This window comes from Molothrus ater, chromosome 6 (genome assembly GCF_012460135.2).
Source record: "Molothrus ater isolate BHLD 08-10-18 breed brown headed cowbird chromosome 6, BPBGC_Mater_1.1, whole genome shotgun sequence".
NCBI classification, from domain to species: Eukaryota; Metazoa; Chordata; class Aves; order Passeriformes; family Icteridae; genus Molothrus; species Molothrus ater.
In genome coordinates this window covers 33283386-33302559 of record NC_050483.2, presented here as the reverse complement: position 1 = coordinate 33302559, position 19174 = coordinate 33283386, and the positions used below count along the sequence as shown (strand labels likewise).

The following is a 19174-nucleotide window of genomic DNA, read 5'->3' as shown; positions in this document are numbered from 1 at the left end:
AACTGTATTTGGGGGAAAAAAAAGACATTAGATCTGAAAAGACCCATTAATGAAATTTTGGAACTATTTTCTTTAAAAGATGGTCTGACCTAATGAAAATCCTGACTCCATAAAAGCTGAAAGAAGTTTTGCCACCAATTATGTGGAGCCAGGATTTTATGAATTGCGTGCTCATTTGCACCTGTTTACATTGTCTGCTGTTTATGTCTTTTGGCATTTTGGAATCTGCGCTCCTGTGCAGAAGGAGAGTAGGCTTGAGAAAATATTTGGCTAGAATTCAGGAGACAAAAGTTCAATCTCTGTCACAGGCTTACTGAGAAAACGTGAATAAGTCATTACCTCCCTCTCTTGTCTCCAGGTTACTTCTCAGTAAAATTCAGGTGATGAAACTAAACTCCTTTCTAAGGTCTCCTGAGATCAAAATATAAAAAGGTACTACAGCTAGGAATATTTTTTATTTTTCATCACTAAAACTGCTGCTTACAAAATTCCAACAAGACACCAGTGTGATACCTCTGAAGGCACAAGATGAAATAGATAACTGGGAATTTTAGAACCTTCTGTTTCTTAGTGAGAATATGTAAGAAAGAAAAAATAGCTTTTAGGTTGGTAATAGAGGTATACATTAAAAATATTTGTATGTAAATACATGACTAATAAGGAAACAGTTGAAGAATAAAATTGGAAATTCACAGTACAAATAATACGTTTATTAGAAATAGGTCTGAGTACTCTGAGTAGGAATCACTGTTTCCAGGTAATTCTTTGCTACAGTAAACTGTATATTCCCCTGGAAATGACACTAATGCTGGTGAAGTTAATGAATTTCCAGCAAGCTCTGCATGGACAGGACACTGAGAATGTTGACAGTCTTTCTTTAATTGCTAACAGTCTGAACTTACTCCAGTACTTAGGATTTTTCAGTCTAAAGCCTGCAGAATGGCTGTGAACTATCTGGCCTTTCATTTTAGCTTCAATCTTGCAATGAAATCTGTGTGAAAGGTTCCTGGGGGCTACAAATTCCATCCACTTTAACAGAAGGTCATGATTTTGCTTTTAGGGACAATAAAATGTTTTAGCAAATTTTAGACAAATTCTATTTCTTTCCTGTTCATTACTTGACTTTTCAGGGGTTTATCTAACATAAACTCTGTGATCCATAAATAAGACAAGCAACAACAATCACAGTCAAATAGTTTTAAGTCAACCTAGTGAACTAGTCAACTCCAGTTCACAACTGCAGGATGAAGCTTGGGAATGATCAAGAAAGTCACCTCAAACACCAGATTAAAACACCCGTAGGAGCTTTAAGATCATGAAACAGATTAATGAAGTGAATGCAATTAATTCCAAACATGCAGAAATGTTTAGCCTTTAGGAGGAGATAAAAGATTCATATCTGGTCAAACGCTATTTATCAAATGAGCTAACATGGAACTGTCACTTTGCAAATTTAACACAACTAGTAAAACTAACAAGAATTGCTGCAGGAAAACCAGCAATTGTTAGACAAAATACTTGTTAAGGATTATAGTGTGTCTATGAGTCTGGTTTTTTGTGATGGTGAACATTTGGCAGAAGGGTTGTTCCCTGAGAACTGCATCAAGAGCTCTAGTGTTGAATCTGACCATTCAAGATGCAAAATGTACTTGTTCCCGATTTCCTGTATTGCAATTGAACTTGCAACTATATGAAAATCAAGTAGAGTTGTTTAGTTCCTATATATTTTTTGCAAGAAAAATTATGCATCTCCCATCAGTTTCCTTGAGATAACAGGCAGCAGAGTAATAGATGAGATATGGTCTGTGAAGTCCAATATCAGCAGTGTAAGGGTAAAATTTGCTTTCTCTGTCTTGGTAAGGTCTCTCCAACTGGTACATTGAAAAATGAGTTTGGAGAGCCCTGAGCAGCTATTGCCATGCTGTTCCCACTTTATGAATAGACAGAACACTTCCAATACAGCACTCTGAAAACTAAGAAGAAGCCAAGAAGAGTTTGCAGAGTTACAATCAGATGCAAATAAAATTTTGGATGAAAACTGAAGTATAACATTTTTTAGATATGCTTCATAATACTAGAAACTTAAAATGGTCTCTAAAAACATTGGGGCTGAATCCTAGCTTAGAAGAAAATGATGGCAGGCTGCTTAGGCAAATAATGAACACATGAAAAAGCCAGAAAATGTTAAGTAGTTCAGCAAAAGACAAAGGTAAAAAGAAAAGCTTAGTACTTAAGCTAAATATAACCATGAAGGGAACTTTTCTTGGAAGAGACTAGAGAGCAAGAGGATATTCATGTGCATATACATACATATATATGAATATATACTTTTTTTACTTGTAAGATTCATGTCTAATCTAATATTCCAAGCTGGGATAAATCAAACTGACTCATATAATGATAACAACATGAAATATTATGTAATAATTTTGGCATCATTTAAAATACCAATTGTGGCTTCACATATTTTTTTTCAGTAGAGTTATTAAAAATTAAATTTGTATCATTAATTACAAGTAAAGAACTTTAAATAATTTTTAAACTTTAGTAATAACCGTATCCTAAAGCTGTACATTCTAGGTCTGTAAATGTTATTTTACTGTAGTGTCATAATGAACTTAAAAGTAGATAAGAAGTTTTGTATTAAAAAATCCTGGATTATTGACAGTGAAGAAATTTGCTGTAGGTTATCTTAGATTTTTGAAAGGAAGAAAATGATACACTCTAAATCAAGTTTCTCCCAAGCATCTACTCTCATCTATCTACCTAGATGCACACTCTATCTCTGCATCAAGCCAGGCAATTGTATGTCAGTATTCACTAAATTTAAAAAAATGCATCATACAGACATAAGCAGCACAGAAATCCCCCCCCCCCCCCGCTATGTTTCTAAACAAGAAAAGGAGAATATTTTATGTACATTACTGTGGCATGGAAGCTGATAATTTTGATAATAATCAATTACTCAAAAGACTCTAATTACACAGAATATATTTCTATATAAATTTCATATAAATGATATATATTTCTGTATATAAATTGTGTTTGTGTGGACAATGAAAAACATTTACATTTAATTTTATTTTCTGATCTTCACTTTTGATTCAATGTAGTTATCACAGTCCTCTGATTATTTAATACTTAGTTCTTCAGGCCTAATAAAATTTGTTAAAGGATTTTTATTGTTTCTCAGTCTTTTTATGGGACCACCTTTAGCAAGATAATTTAAAATGTGGGCTCCAGTTCAGAAAAGCAGATAAACATAAATATGAGTGGATTAGGTATATGCATATGTATTGAACTGGTGCCACATTTGCTCGTGCAATTTTCTATAAAACATTAATTTATATATTGTAAAAATAAATACTATTTCAAATTAGTCCATTTACATGGTACATGTACACATACATAAAGAATTCATAATGGTGTACATTTACTGTTGTAGTTTGCCCATTCTTTTAAAGCTTTATCCCTGTTGATGCCAGTATAATCAAATAAAGGATAACATGGTATTTCTTACAGCTTCCAAATACTTTCTTAAGTGTTCAATTTCCTTTTTTTATTCTGAAAGACTTTCTCTGAAGTATGTCATAATAATTCATGGCTGTTTCATGTCCTAGAGAAATCATTCAGGTTTACATTACAAACCACATTAATTTTGAGTGTTTTGCAATACCTAAAGCATAAGTATTTCTAATTGTACCATCTTGCTGCTCTTAATTGATAACATGTGGTTGAGTATAGGAACTGTACAAGTAATAATATTATTTCTCAGTTGGTTTTATATAAAGTAAAAGGCTAAGTTATCACTGCTATGGGTGAAATTGGTGTACCATGAAGTGAATGTACAGAGGCTACTTCATGTTCTGTTTTCAAACTAAAAGCTGACACATCACCAAGAACCCAGGAAAAAGTATTGCATGAATTTCCTCTTTCTTTTCCTATTTTGCTAAATTTTAAAATGTATGTTATGTTATCATGGAATCAACATGAAAGAAGGTTATTCTGTACACGACAAAGCCCTGAATAATACCAAGCCCAGCATAGGACTGCTTTTGTAAAAGGAAAGACAGAACACCATCCATAAAACATGAATAAATGAAAGATTATTTGAATTCATGAAATGTTCTTGGATCTTAAACACAACTTAGTTACAAGTTTTCTATGGAATCCCTTGATCTTGCACAAACATGTATTGAAGTCACCAACAAACTGCTCAAGGTCGGTGACAGAGGAGACAACAATCTAAACCTACTCAATCAATGACAGTGAGCACTTCATATGGCACTGAGGTGTTCTCTTTAACTGAAAAAAAGCCCATTATTACAAAATAAAAATGAAGTTACTGTGCTGTATAATGAGAGGTGACACTGTTTTTGTGATGTCTCAACAAATCAAACCCAAATTTTTGACTTTATCATGCAAGCTCTGGTCCATTACAATCACTGACTTGAATAATGCTTCAGAAGAAAGTTACAGTTTGCTTAGGAATCCTGATACCAACACAAAGCTGAGCTTCTCTTCTGAATCAAAGCTGTGCTGCTCTGGTCACTGACTCTACCCCACCTTAAATCTAGGCCAGCTATCTCCATGCAGATTCCAATGGCACTTCACAGCACTCAGCATTTCTCAGGGGACACATCAGCACTTCACAGTATCAGGAACCTAAAAAGAATTATTTTTGTTTTCCAATCTCTCTATTCCTTTTGTTAATACAAAACCTGTTCTTTTTTTAAATATTGGCAACAATAAACAGGGTGGATGTGTTGCATTGTCCATGCCCTGTGTGGACTGTGCATGGTCTATGAAGTTTCTTTTGTTTCCATGCCACTATTTTCCTTCTGCAGCAGGGGCAAAGAAACATATTAGTGGCTCCTGGTTTAATAAATAACACCCAGTAGAATCCAAGCTGTGAATTTCTGTACACATTTTCCCTTAGTACTTCTGGCTACCAATTGTATTTTCAGCACAGAATAATATGTTTTTATAACAGAATCTTTGGCTTTATAATCCTCTTTGCTATACTCTGGTTTGAGTCGGCCACATTTTCTTTTTCTGGATCAAGAAACTTTAGAATGCTTCCTCTTGATTTTAGGCTCACTATACCTGCCTTCAAGTTTTACTTTTGTATTTCATGACTCAAGGCTGAGACATGACTTATGTGGTCCATAATAAGGGATGAATGGAAGTTAAAAAGAAAGGACAAAACCAGGAGACCAAAATGGAAGAGCATAAAAGATCAAGCAAGTGGAGTACTTCAAGATGAAGCCTCACATTTTCTATGATCCCTCTTGAAAATGAAGCATTAAACTGTGCCTTTGAATTGGATCAACTGTGCTTCAGCTTTTGCCCAGTGATGTTAATAACACAATTTCTGTTAATTTCAATCGGTTTGGATTTCATTCTACAAGAACAGTAGCCAATGTAATTTGACTTGATTTCCATAGCTCAGATTCTTAGTCTTTGCTGAAAACAAGCTTGAGCTTGTTTAATCTGTCTTGACAAATTACACGTCAGAGCAGGGACCATCCTTTGGATGAACTAGAAACTGCAGTCTCTCACTAGAATTATTCTGGTGTAAATGGGCCAAGGTCTTGCCTCTAATTCCATGGCTTCTTCTGGCTACTGTATGCTGCTTTTCCATTAGCACTTGGACAGGTTTCCTTTGTGTACCAGAAAAATAAACCAATCTTCTTATGTTTGGGCAATCATATGTAAGTCTTAGTGTCTTGCAAATAGTGTACTGTTTGCTTTTTCTCCTAAATGATAGTGTGGGAGGCATGACTGGATATTTTTGAAATGTGTCTTACAATGATTAAAATAATCAATTGAGGTTCCTAGCCAGCTCAGAGCTAAAAATATACCCTATCTTAGAACAGATCTATTATAGTATGACATGAATGCACCTTGGAACTGATAAAGTCTTGTTATCATAATTGCCTGTGAATGAGTATGCTTTAAGTGATGAGAACTCCGGAAAAGCTTTTCAGCCTCTCTACAGTATATTCACAAAAAGTGAAAGGCAAAACCCATGAAAAAGTGCAAAAGAATATTGTAAGCAATGTGCTTAACTCCTGCCTAAAACAAAAGTGCTCCTTTCAATCCATACTTGCCAAAGACATTTTCTGAGATGCATCTTAAACTTATTACAGAATAAGTATTAATTTCTGTGCCGAAGAAGTATTATGCAGCATGGTTTCTATCAAAATGAAATTTTAACATTCTTTACAAGTTTGAAAAACTCCTACATAAAGTATTCTGAAACAAGTTAAGTCAAGAATAAGCAATGCTTTTAATGAAAGCACTGTTAAACAGCTGAGGTGTCTGTTTCCACATTTTTAAAGGATCAAAAGTTTTGGTGCTTTGCATGCTGTCACAGATAAAAACAATCACAAGAAGACAAAATACTAAGAAAACAAAAATTTAAAAAGCATCATCTAAATATAGAAATCCTTATTATTTCTGTTGCTATTATAGTTTGAGTGACCCAAATACTTGATTAAATCACAGCAGGTAAGTTATGATACATGATATTATACAAAAGAGTTCAAAGCACATTCTATGTAGTTAATGCACAGGGAAAAAAAAAGAGTAATCAGCTAAATTAGAATATATTTATCTTCATATATATATCTGTAAAAAATGCCTTAGGCTGGCTTCTATTTGTTCTTTTCATAATAGCTTGGAAATGTCAAGATCTCTGGACTATTTTAAAATTATGAAGTTATGGCCATTAGAAGAGCAATCTCACAACAGATTTGATCTCAGGCTCCTTTCTGGAGCAAGACATGCACTTCAACAAACTCTTCTTCTTCAGGGTTCCACTTAACTGTTCTCACAGAAACCAGTAAGCTGAGTATTGAGGATGTTAAGTTTGGCTGCACAGTCCAACTTTGAGTATGCACCAGAGGCAGTAAACAGGAGAATTTTTTGCTCTAACCGTCTCTGTGGAGTACAAACAGGGCTTGCTTCCTTACTCTGCCTTCTGTCTTCAGGCCCCCTCACTATATTGAAAAGAAACATGTCAGACTATGGAGAAGGGCCAAGGGCTGGGGAAACAACTGGACAATGTAACACAAAGGCATCTCATTACTTTTCACTCTGATCAATAAATAATCACTGTGTTCCATGCTGTCTCTGGACTTCAAGAAATTAGCTTCTTTGGCTTCCATTACCCAGATGGACAAACAACAATATCCAGGCTACTAAATCAAACTCTGCCTGCAGCACCATCTTCTCATACTGTTAAGCTGCTGCCTGCATTTGGAGTTTGAATCAGAATATTATGTCAATTTCTTTTTAGCTTCACAATTTTCTAAACAATTATTCCATGCCATTAGATAACAAAAAGATCATGTCTATCTCCAAGGAAATGGCCAAACTTTTTGGATAACCTCAGAGACTGCTCAGATGAGTTGCTGGCAGAGTCCTGACAGTCCTATTTGATACCAGATATATTGAACAGATAGATCAGGACAAGGAAGAGAAGATACCACATCTGACTGTTTACAGGACAGAGGAATTCAACATGGCTGACACTTGGAAATTTACAAAAGTACTTTAAGACATTACCCGTTTAACTGCTGTACTTATTTAGAACCCTTAAAAGTGAGATTTTCAGCAGCTGCATATCTTAAGAAAAGTCCCAACCAGGAAAGCCCAGCTTGTCTTATGACAGTCAAGGCATCTGACAAAACCTGACAGACACCATCAGTGGTGTCTACAGTTGACCAAAGGCAAGATCTGAGAGAAATAAATTAATTTTAAGATATTGGAGGAGGAAGCACTAGAGGAGACGCCAGAGAGAAGTAGAAGACTTTCAAATAAGATTTATGGATGGTTTTGGCTATCAGTCAGTGCTAGTTCAGTTCACTTCACCTTCCCTTTTTCTATCCAAGAGTCATACAAATTACTGCCCTGAGCAGAACTGATACTTCTCAATGCAGAGATTATGTGACAGAATGACTGACAACAGTCAGCCTGCTAACTAGTTAGAAATGTTTTTCCTTGCAAAATTCAGTATTTTCTTTCATAGATCTATTTTTTTACGTTTGCTAGACAAAGAGCAAATGGCAAGCATTTTGATACTAAAGAAGAACAAATACAGAAGACAAGCTAGTCATGCTACTAGCTTGGTCCTACTACTAGGTCCATCTACTGCAGTATTCTGTTTGAATGGTCCTAAATAAATATCTAGATTAAATAATAACAAGGGGTTCAGTTATGCTATTATGCCCAGATCATTTTGAGCCTCCATTTGTTTTAAGCTTAGTGGACTTCCTATGTCAGATGTAATTTCACTCACCCAAACACCATCATAGTCTCTTTTTTCTTCACTTGTAAATAAAAAGTAATATAGAGATGGATCTATACAAATGATGAAAAGTTCTTTATAAATCAAAGTTCTTTAAATGTTTATAGATTTAGAATCATAGAATTGGTACGAAAATATTGGCATGTTGAAACAGTCCCAGAGAAAAACTTCCTATGTAACTGTAAACTGTAATCTGTGATGTGTCCCTAAAAATTAAGTTTGTTACAAATGGTTTCTGGATAGCTAGACAGGTCATGTATTCCTCACATATTAAACACCAGATGATACAAATTTGGTGTGCCTGATGTCATGCTTTTGTAGCTCTTCTCTGTCAACAAAGTACTAAACCAAGTTTCTCAAAATTAATTTTGTTGTTGTAGTATAGTGTTTGTACTTCATGAATTTGCCTTTTATACAGTTAGTATCTGTGGACTTAAAAAATAAACTTCCCACTTTAAAGGACATAAAGCCTAAAGCAGGATCTAATATACTTTAAGCTGCCTCACAGGCATAAATCACTTCTCTATCCAAATTCAGTTGAGAGACAATATTACTATTAAAACAATTCCCCATGTCTTGGATAGCAAACAAAAAAATATTTTCATATGAGATATTTTCATAATATATAATGTATAATATATTTCATAATAGTTTCATATGAGATATTTTGCTAAAATTATGTATACGTTGACTTGCAGCATGTACAATACCAGCACAACCTAAAAAAAAATAGAAAAAGGTAAAAATTTCAGCATTTTAACAGCCATTTAATAAATCAGTTCTCTTGGCTGGATAGTTTGGGTAGCAATAGCAAGATTGCCCCCTCTGTGGCTCAAGACCAATTTTAGTTACTTTTATCTTTTAAAAATGTAATTTCAAACATACTCACAAATCACTATTTTCTAATTGCTTCATTATAAGCTGATTAATTTCCCAAAGTACTAATAAAACTTTTTTTTTCTGCTTGAACTATTACACCTGGTAATTTTATTTTCTTAACAGGAAACCCAAGAAATTAAAATTGAAATTTTCCTCTTTCAGGTTCACAATTCTTCTCACATTTTCCACTGAGAATAAATTAACAGAATTCAATAGAAAACCAAGCTTAAGTTTTACAGTCCATTTCAGAGAGCATCATGACACTTAAAAATATTTTTGTTCAGCCAAATTATTTATGTTAGTCACAACAAATACTTCATTTTAGTTAGTGTCTGCAAAGCTTGAGCTAGTGACTGTAATTTGATTTTTAAAGTATTTATTTATCTGCTGCATTGTTACTCAGTAAAGAGTTCTTAATGTCTTTTTAGTTTCTACTCATGTGAGTAGTTCTCCACAACTGCTGAGTAAATACCAATTACTCACATGAGAATGTGTAGACCTAGATACAAATGTGGGAAGGTTCAGATTCCAGTTGTCCCCATGGGGATTTTTTTCCCATTATATAACGGCATATCCGTCAAGAAAGTTAAGTTGAAATAAATTTCTAGTGTGAATTTAAAGTATGTCGCTAAAAAAAATTAAACTTCAATGAACACAGACATTCATTATTGTAAAAATGCATCTTGGTACCTTCAATTGATCTTCTTCCTCCTCTCTCAGATTTACACTACATATTGCATTCTCTCTGTACTGGAAACTCTGTGTTTTGGAAAACATCTGGAAAATGTGTTGATAATGCCCTCTCTTATCAAATAGAATAAATCTTACCAGACGGAAAATCTTTAGTTTCAAAGCTGCATGCTGTACATGCATCAGGGTGTTACTCTACCACTGCAAGGTCTCTAAATGAGTGCCTAACCACCAGGGCTTCTCTTGCAACAGAAAAAAAGTCCCATTACAAGTAAGATTTTTTTACAGTTGAGCTGAATTATACTCAGACCATATTAGATTTTTAAAAAAATACATAGTGTTGTTGAAGCTTGATAAACTTATAAGTACTAAGGGCCTTTTAGACCTACATTTGCAGAGCAGAGCCACTTTAAACACTAATTATGTAGCAATTTTAATATTCCTACCCAATGGTCTTTTCCTGTTTTCTTTTGCCTTTTTATATTCCCAGTCCATTTCTTCTTTAGTATTAAAAAGGCATCGTGTAATATGGTGTCTGGTGAAAGCAGGATGTTCTCTATTCCCAAATAAATATTCAAAAATATTTTGCATACATCTTGTGAACAAGGCTTGTTAAATCATAATGTGATGACTTATAAACATTCATCATTCCTATACGGAAGTATAATCTAGTCAACTGCATGGTATAGCAAATCATCCTGACACGTTTATATTAATGCACATTTGAATGAGAATAAGAAAGAAATAGTCAAATTTATGTTAAAGACTTCTAAAGGCTTAACAGCATCTTACTAAGTATATATGTCAGCTTAATCTAATCCTCCTACTTCTAATACGTTCTGTGGTCTCAGCACGGTGCTCATAATGCTCTTGCATGTTATGAGGGATTGCCTCTGAGAAGTTCACCATCAGTACTACACTTTGTTCAATAAAACTTCACATCTGGTCTTAGGATGACAGAAAGCTATCTGTCTCCAATTTGCATTACAAACCTTTAGCTCCTTTTGACATCCGTAACACTGGCTGTAATAATTTCCAATAACCTGTTACAATATGCCGAGTAGATATAGTCCTGGTTCTCATCTTACTGTGTCAGGTAACAACACATTTCTAATATTTATTTGGACAATTTTAAATAAATGACAACTTCTTTATACCAAAACCCCATGCATTATCTAATCAGAGGCTCATTTGAGAAGGCCTGTGGCAGTACTTTCTCCTTTCACTCCAATGATTTTAAGTTCTAATCAGAAAAATTCCACCTTTATTTTTTTTCTGTGCTTTTGCTAGAGGAGACAATACATTTCAATTCATGATGTTAAAAGAATTATTGAAGACTATTTACTAATCTTATGACATGATGGAAGTTATCCTGAAATCCACTAAACTGGAACAACTATCTCCTTAACCATCTTTCTTGATTTCTGAGCATCCTAATTTCTACTTTTTCTATTACAGATACATCTTACGTGTTTCACATTAAAAATATTTGAAGAAAAGTGTCTATTATTCCCCACTACATTATTAATATTATTTTTCTTCAGCAGAAAATGTATCTGCTGGCAGATGAAGACCCAAAAGGACAGATCTACTTGTGGGATTAACAATGTCTAACACAAGTCAGAGATCGAATGTGTCACTAAAGAATCTTCATATAGATGGTTAGCAACCTCTACTACCTGAGCTGAATTAATAAATGGCAATTGAAAAACTCGTCTCTCAATATAATTTGCTTTCTGGCATCCACATCAAGGGAACAAAATTTTTTAAAAGTCTGCATATTAGGTCTGCAGATTTACAAATTAAGATCAGTAATTTCCTGCTTTATCTTCTGTCTCAGTAAAATGGTATTCTGTGTTTGAAAGGCAGTAGCATAAGTACTGTTATCCACCTAGACCTACTCTGCAACAGAAAGTAAACTTTGGAGGTAGTAGGAATCACCACTGAGACACCCAAATACTTATAATATCTTAAGACAAGTCTACAGAAAAAGGTATGAGCAGGTTTTGGCCATGCTCAGAGCTGACAAGACACAGCCACTGCTACTGTGGAAACCAGTACTGTTCCCTCTTGGGGTCTGCCCCATTCAGATTCATGCATTCTAGAACAGGATAGGCTCAAGAGGAAAACAGGAAAAACTGGAAGGAGCTATTGAAGGAACAGGAATAAACTGAAAAGCTGGATTGGAAATGGAAGGAGCTATTGTTATCAGAACTTAACAATCTCTAATACCTTGATCTAGTCTTATAGAAAGGTTAAAATATCTTGGTATTCAAAAGAAAGACATGATACTATCTCTGGTATATTAAAACTGGGAAACACACTAAAGGACACATAGAGTTGCAGTAGTCTTGCCTGTCAAAATAAAAGACACCCAGTAGTAACAGAGAAGATAGAACACAGACTTACATCATCTTGCTTATGGACACTGTCAATGGGATACTGAAATTAATGGGAACAAATTGGACACCTCACACAACACTTCTTAAACTGACAGTTAATATATTTTTGTGAGTATATTTTAAATTATGAGAAGTAGAATTATACTACTAGTGCAAAAGACAGTTAAGGACATCGTTCACTAACAGGCTGCATCATTTTGAAAGCTGATACTTCACTGGAGACTGAATGTTTTACAAAGCTCCAAGAATACATATTACCAGTACACTTGAATATGTCCTGTGTCTTAACAATATCTTAATAATTAGACATCAGATTTTGAACCAGAAAAAGTGTATGTGTGTGTATATATATATATATATATATATATATAAAATAATCTCCTATCAGATAGAAATTATCAGCAAGACATACTTCACCAACAACTGCTTGAATGTGAGAAATTATTTTTGAATATACATCATGATTATTCTTCCATTGCATGAACTTTCTAGAATTTTTTCCTAAGAAGCAAAATTTTATTTTTAAATTCTTCATCAGTGAATTAGTGCTCCTTGTAAAGTTAATGTATTCTGTATATTCTACAGATTTGCAAGCATGTATTTCTTACCAGTGGGGATAATGATAAAATTGGTATAATGACAGGAATTATTATGACAGTGCAGAGATCTGAACACAACGAGAATGAATATATGACAATCACACAAATCTTTCAATGTCTATGCTACTGGTAGTATAAAATGAATGGAACTGAATCAAATTTTTATGCTCACAATTAATACATTATATTGAGAAATATATTTTATAAAGCAAATGAAATTTGTTTGGAAGTAATTATTCTATGGTCTGAAAAATATCAGAAAGAAAGCAGGCGAAACAGTAATGTTAATCCCATGCCAGAAACATGTTTTATCAGGTTTCCTTTTAGCTCTTAAACAAGATGTAGTAAAAACAACAACATTCTGTCAGACTATATGTTCATTCTTTGCTTCCTGGATTAAATATGCTTATTCTATGCCACATTTTTATAGCTTTCAATTTCTGTACTTTAAATCTATTAAACAATGTCAAGTTGAATTTTCTTCAAAAACTGCTGCAGGTTAAGAAAAAAAAATAGGACAGTAGAATATTTGAGGGCTAACATTTATGTCAGCTAATTAATATGGATCAGTTGTGGTCTGCAAGGATTTTTAAAGTGCATGCATGTTTGAGATAAATATAGACTAAGGATCTGATTTTGTTTCTTCCCAAATTGATAACAAAGTTCTTACTGATTTCAATACAAGTATGGTCTACCAGTTTTGTAGGTCTGGCAGATAAAATAAGCTTTTGTGCTCTTGCAAAATGTTAGCTGTCCAAATAGAGCATAGCCCAAAATGCACATCTGCAACATAAGAAATAAACTGTAGTTGTAATATTACATTTATTGCTCTGTACTCTCTTTACTTGGTAAGGGAATGAGATTCTGAGAAAATAATTGGTTATTTGAACATGGTTCCACTCTGTGACAAAAAGAAGCTACGAAATGCACAACTGTTCAAACGCTTTTAAGCAAAAGATTTATTCTCCCTACACTGAATTCTAAGGCGGCTAGTTTTCTCTTGCATGGAATCACAGGATAACTTAGATTATAGCAAGATCGAAAAATCCAAGCTCCTATTTAAAATCAGATGTGAGATTAGAACAAAAGTAATCCAGGACTTCATGCTGTTTGGACTTCAGGAAGTTCAAGAACAGAGCCTTTCAATATGAGAAACACGCCTGGTAGCCAGGAAAAGAAAAAAATATATCATAATTGTAGAACTGTAGAATTATTTCAGTTGGAAAAGGCTTCCAAGATCCTTGAGTCCTGCCGTAAATCTAACACTGCCAGGTTTACAACTAAGTACCAAGTCTACTACACACCTTTCAAATACCTCCAGGGGTGGTGACTCCACCACTTTCCTGAGCAGCCTGTGCCAATGCTTGATAACCCTTTTGATGAAGAAATTATTCCTAATATTCAAGCTCAGCCTCCCATAGAGCAACTTGAGGCTCTTTCCTCTTGTACTGTCACTTGTTACTTGGGAGAAGAGCTCAGCCCCCAGCTGGCTACAAGCTCCTTTCAGGCAGTTGTAGAGGCCGATAGGGTCTCTTCTGAGCCTCTTTTTCCCTAGGCTAAAACTCCCCAGTTCCCTCACCCTGTTTTCATATAACTTACTCTCTAGACCCTTCACCAGCTCTGTTGTCCTTCTCTAGACATGCTTCAGCACTTCAATGTCTCATTTGCACTGAGGGCCCCAAAACTGAACACAGGATTTGAGGTGTGACCTCACCAGTGCTGAGTACAGGGGGAAAATCACTGTCCTGGTCCTGTTGGCCACACTAATGCTGATACAGACCAGGATGCCACTGGCCTTCTTGGCCACCTATCCTTGAAACACTCCTATAAAATTTTTTCTTTTCCAATGAAATTCGATATATTAGTAAACAAGAAGTACCTTATGCTTAGTATTACACCTGGTTCCTGTCATGGTAAGTCTTACCTTTTTGCAGTGTTTCAGCATCAAAGACTTGCTCCTTGAAGAAAGCTCTGAAGGACAAAGGACTGGCACTGCAGTCTTCTGAAAGTTTGTCAACAGCTTGTTTAAACATAGCAGCTAAGTCATGAAGAAGTCCATCTAAATCAAGGTGAGAAGTAGATGAGGAAATCAAGCTCAGGCGTACTGAAATTGATGCACAAGATGCAGAACTAGACTCCACAGATTCACACTCAATTTGGAAGCCCTCTGACAACATCTTCATTGCAAAATGTTTTCTTTGGAGTGGATCATCAACTACTGCAACAACATGCCATTCAATGGCAGCATCTCTGGGTAGGTGAGATATTACTACCACAGCAAGCAACCCACATACTGCAGCTCCATCATGATACATCTCCGAATCTTCAACCTAAAAGATAAGCAAAATATTGTCCATATTACAGAGTTGTAGAAATCAGTGTTGCTCATATTCAGTTAAAATATTAAAAAAGTATATGCAGTACAGTTATTTCATTGAAATTGCTTTTTCCCTCAACTTTCCTTATTGAAAAGTCATCTTGAGCAATTATGAATTTATCTGACAGTATCTCCTCATTTTTGCAATCTCAAACCATTACAATTCCTGTACCATTAAAAAAAAACAACTGATCATAATTTATTTTGCACTCATTCTACAGTCAAGAGAAATCTTTTTTCATACAGTGACTTTTGTTTGTACCAAAGGTTTTTGAAGAATAAAAAAATGGTAGGAACTACCAAAACTACAGAAATGAATCAGTAAATTACATAAGTTTTGTTTTAAAAATTGGAGTACGAAAGATTCAGTTCAGATACAGCAAAAATATAGTTCAGATAGTTCTAAACAGCAGAATTACCCTGATCAAACCCTCTTAGAAGATAAATATGTTTTTTTAAATAGCAGAGCTCATTGAGAACGTATATTTAAATTGTTTTCACATCAACCAGCATGTCTAATTAGATAACTTGATTAGCTACATCTGAGTAACTGAGTTCCTTTTTGTTCTGATGGTTTTAAATAGCTTTCAAATACCTGAGCATCTGAAATTTTTTGACCAGTGGATTACTTTTTTCCTTACTTTTCCCTCAATTTTTATGAAGAGACAGTATTAGCAATTTTTAATATTAGTGGCTTATACCATCTTCTGTACACAGATAATAACTTTATTTATATACCAGTTTGCTTACATTCCAGTATATACTGTTAATATTGTCCATTGCCTGACCTCTGAAAGGAAAAATAATAACAAGGCAAACCGTGTCATTTTGTCTGAAGTCGATAAGGCCATATAACTTGCAGTACCTTCAATTCACAAGCTCAATTTTCAACCACTTGCTCTCAACTTTGAGTGGAAGAAATAATGACATGTTCCAGGCACTTTATTTCAAAATTCACTCACAAAGTTATTGACAAGAATTTTGCACAGAACATCTTTGATTCTTGACCCTTGTGAGCTGTTTACATGAAAAATGCACTTACTTCTATATTAACGATAGTGGAGTGCAATTCTATCCCAAACATGTAGCAATTGCTTTAGCATTTCTGGTTTTGATATTGTAACAGAAATAGGGACAATTTGTCTCAAATTGCAATCACTTCAGTCATAATAAAATCTCACAGAGTACTGTTTGCTTTCAGTACTTTCATTAGGCTGGCCAGGGCTGTTATTAAGGTAGCTACACATAAATGTTATATTAGCACTCAACAGGAGCACAGTATTCTCCTCTAGGAGATGAATTCTAACCTTGTCAATATAATTCAGCTCTGAGTGCTGTAAAACAGTTTGAAAAGATGAAATACTGGAGCTTTGCACTGAGGAAAAAAAAAAGTCATGCTCATTCAGGCTTAAAGGCCATTTTGCTGGCCCAAGGTGCTGAGGTACTGGTTAGAAAAAAACAGTCTAAAGAAGCTCTCTCAGGTCACATCAAGCACTAAGACAAACTTTTCTACTTCCCTGTACTTGTCTTAGGTTGTTAAATCAATTACTCGCTGTTTCTGCTTGCCTTCAGCTGTCATTTAGAATATGAAGAACTACATGAAAATTAAGGCCAGAAGAAAGTACATTTCCAAATTTAACAAATGAGAATCATTCTGTGTGAGAAACTACTCTTGGTGCACCTGTATGGTACCATAACACTCATAACCTTTAACTTTAGTTTGCACAAAGCACAAATGACAGAGTTACTGGGGACTAATAATCTTTCAACAGTGGCTACAGAATCATATAGAAATACTTTTAACAGTGACCTCTTCTGAGTTATTTTCAAGAAATCACTGACATTTGTGTTATACTTGGATACTGCATTTAAGATTTACCTTTCAGAAATTTACAGTTTTTTTAAAGGACTAAGTATCTTTATAACTGAATATCTAGCCTATCTAGTAAATGAAGACAATTACATAAGGTCTGCTAAGAAATTATATGATGCTAAAAGAGTATAAGTAAGTATTAAGAGTGAAAACAAAGATGAATTATTTTGTTGGCTAAATTGTTTTTACAATTGATTCTGCACTCTCATCAATGAGATTTATCACTTCTGGCAGACAGCTGTGGTACTTTGAATAAAAACTTGTTTTTAGAGTTCTTCCCCAAGGATACTGTTAGACTGTTCTATAAAGGAGCACAGGTTTTGGGCTAGTCTTTGTTCTACAGCTTCAAGTCCTGATCAGAAAAAAATAAGGTAAAAGAGCATATAGCTTGGGTTATAATTTTTGAAAAAGAACTATAAAATAATTCTTGGGAAGCTCTAAAATTTTTATTGAAAGAATTGAAATCTATTGGGGCAAACACTGTTGAAAGCAGTGATTCCTTAAAAGTATGCATTACACGAATTTTTCAAGTCTTTATGAATTTTATTAATCTGTAGGTGTAGTAGTCATCTAAAGATATTTGCCCTTTAACCCTTTTTTTCTAGCTATCAGTTTTCAAATTATTTTCATTTCATGGGAAAAGCGTGTTCTAATTTCCACTTGTTAGCCTTTCCATTGGATTTAATAATTTCAAGGAACAAATACTACAAGGTAGCTCTGCACTAAGAGAAGTTTGAATGTCACAGGGAAATATAAGGAGATTTAGAGGTTCAATGGCTGACTGCTGAGATTATATGGAGAAAGATTCTAATTATGTGCTATACTTTTACATGATCTGATTTAAAGAGGGCTGGAGAAGGACAGCAGGTAACATCTGTTCCGCATGTAGGAGACACTCTCTGAAAAAACCGCTTCTACAATGACTTTTTTAAGGAATAAATGTAGTCTGGATCATGTCAGAGACCACACTATGACAGAATTCCAATTCTGTCATGCTAGGAAATGGTAGATCCCAAAACCTTGGACAAAGATTTGATAAGACAAGTGATTTAGCTCCAACTGAATCTCACATTAGACTGTCCTCAAAACATGTTTCATAATGTCTTCCCTTTGCCAACAGGATCATTTGCTGCTTAATTTATCAAAGATGTAAAAGACTGAGATCCAGAAAATTTGAAAAAGGAAGCCAAAGGGCAGATTTTTCTAAATACGTTCATTGTATCTATACCATTCCATATATGCATTTTATCTATATCATGCCATATCCAGAGAAGGACTCCAAACATTTTTTAAGACATTGCTTTACAAAACCCCCATAACTCAACAAAGGACTTTTCCCACCTTGAAGAAAATACAAATACTCTTCTGGCAATACAATGCATGTTTCAATAACTCACTGGAGAAACCAAAGGTACAGAGTACATTTAAGGATGACTGAGAAAGTGACTCCTTACTTTTATTCTAAACACTGAGAAAACTGCCATGCTAAGCTAAGTGACATCTTGGAAAGTCTTCATGGACTGGTTAATAAAGAATTACAGAAGCTGACAACAGTTAAGAAAACAAGTAAGGAAAGAAAACAATGTGGGTAGCTTTGTGCCTCTGTAAAAATCCACAATTCACCAACATCTTGAGTAAGATAAACAACTCTGGATGTCTCAACTGAAAAAGGACATACTATATATTCAGAGGAGGATAAGTATGATCAAAAGCTCTGGAGGGTCTGATTGGAAATGTTCTGCAGCCTCCTTAATGAGAAGACAGAGGCTTATAAAGTCATACATGACATAAAAAGAGTGGATAGGGATAAGAACTGATTTCGCACACTTGTCTTTCTGTACTAAAAGCTATGGACCATCAAATGACATTAGTAAGAGCATAGTTTCAAAATGAACAATGGTGGTGACACCTACAATTCCTTGATGGAGAATGCTCTGGTTGCAAGAACTTTACAGGGATTCAAGGGGAGCCTGAACAAGTTCTTAGAACACAGATTCAGTGGGCATTATAAAAGAGATATAATAAAATTCCTGGATTATT

At 34.6% G+C, this 19174-nt stretch overlaps 1 protein-coding gene across 5 annotated transcripts in view; it reads right to left on the bottom strand.

The window, feature by feature from the left end:
* DPH6 (diphthamine biosynthesis 6) overlaps positions 1-19174 on the bottom strand; it is a 185669-nt gene that overhangs the window by 20544 nt on the left and 145951 nt on the right. For all 5 annotated transcript variants that reach the window (XM_036384380.2, XM_036384386.2, XM_036384383.2 and 2 more), the window contains one exon: positions 14809-15214. In XM_036384380.2, coding sequence (XP_036240273.1) covers positions 14809-15214 — 406 coding nt within the window. The remainder of the gene's footprint in view (positions 1-14808; positions 15215-19174) is intronic.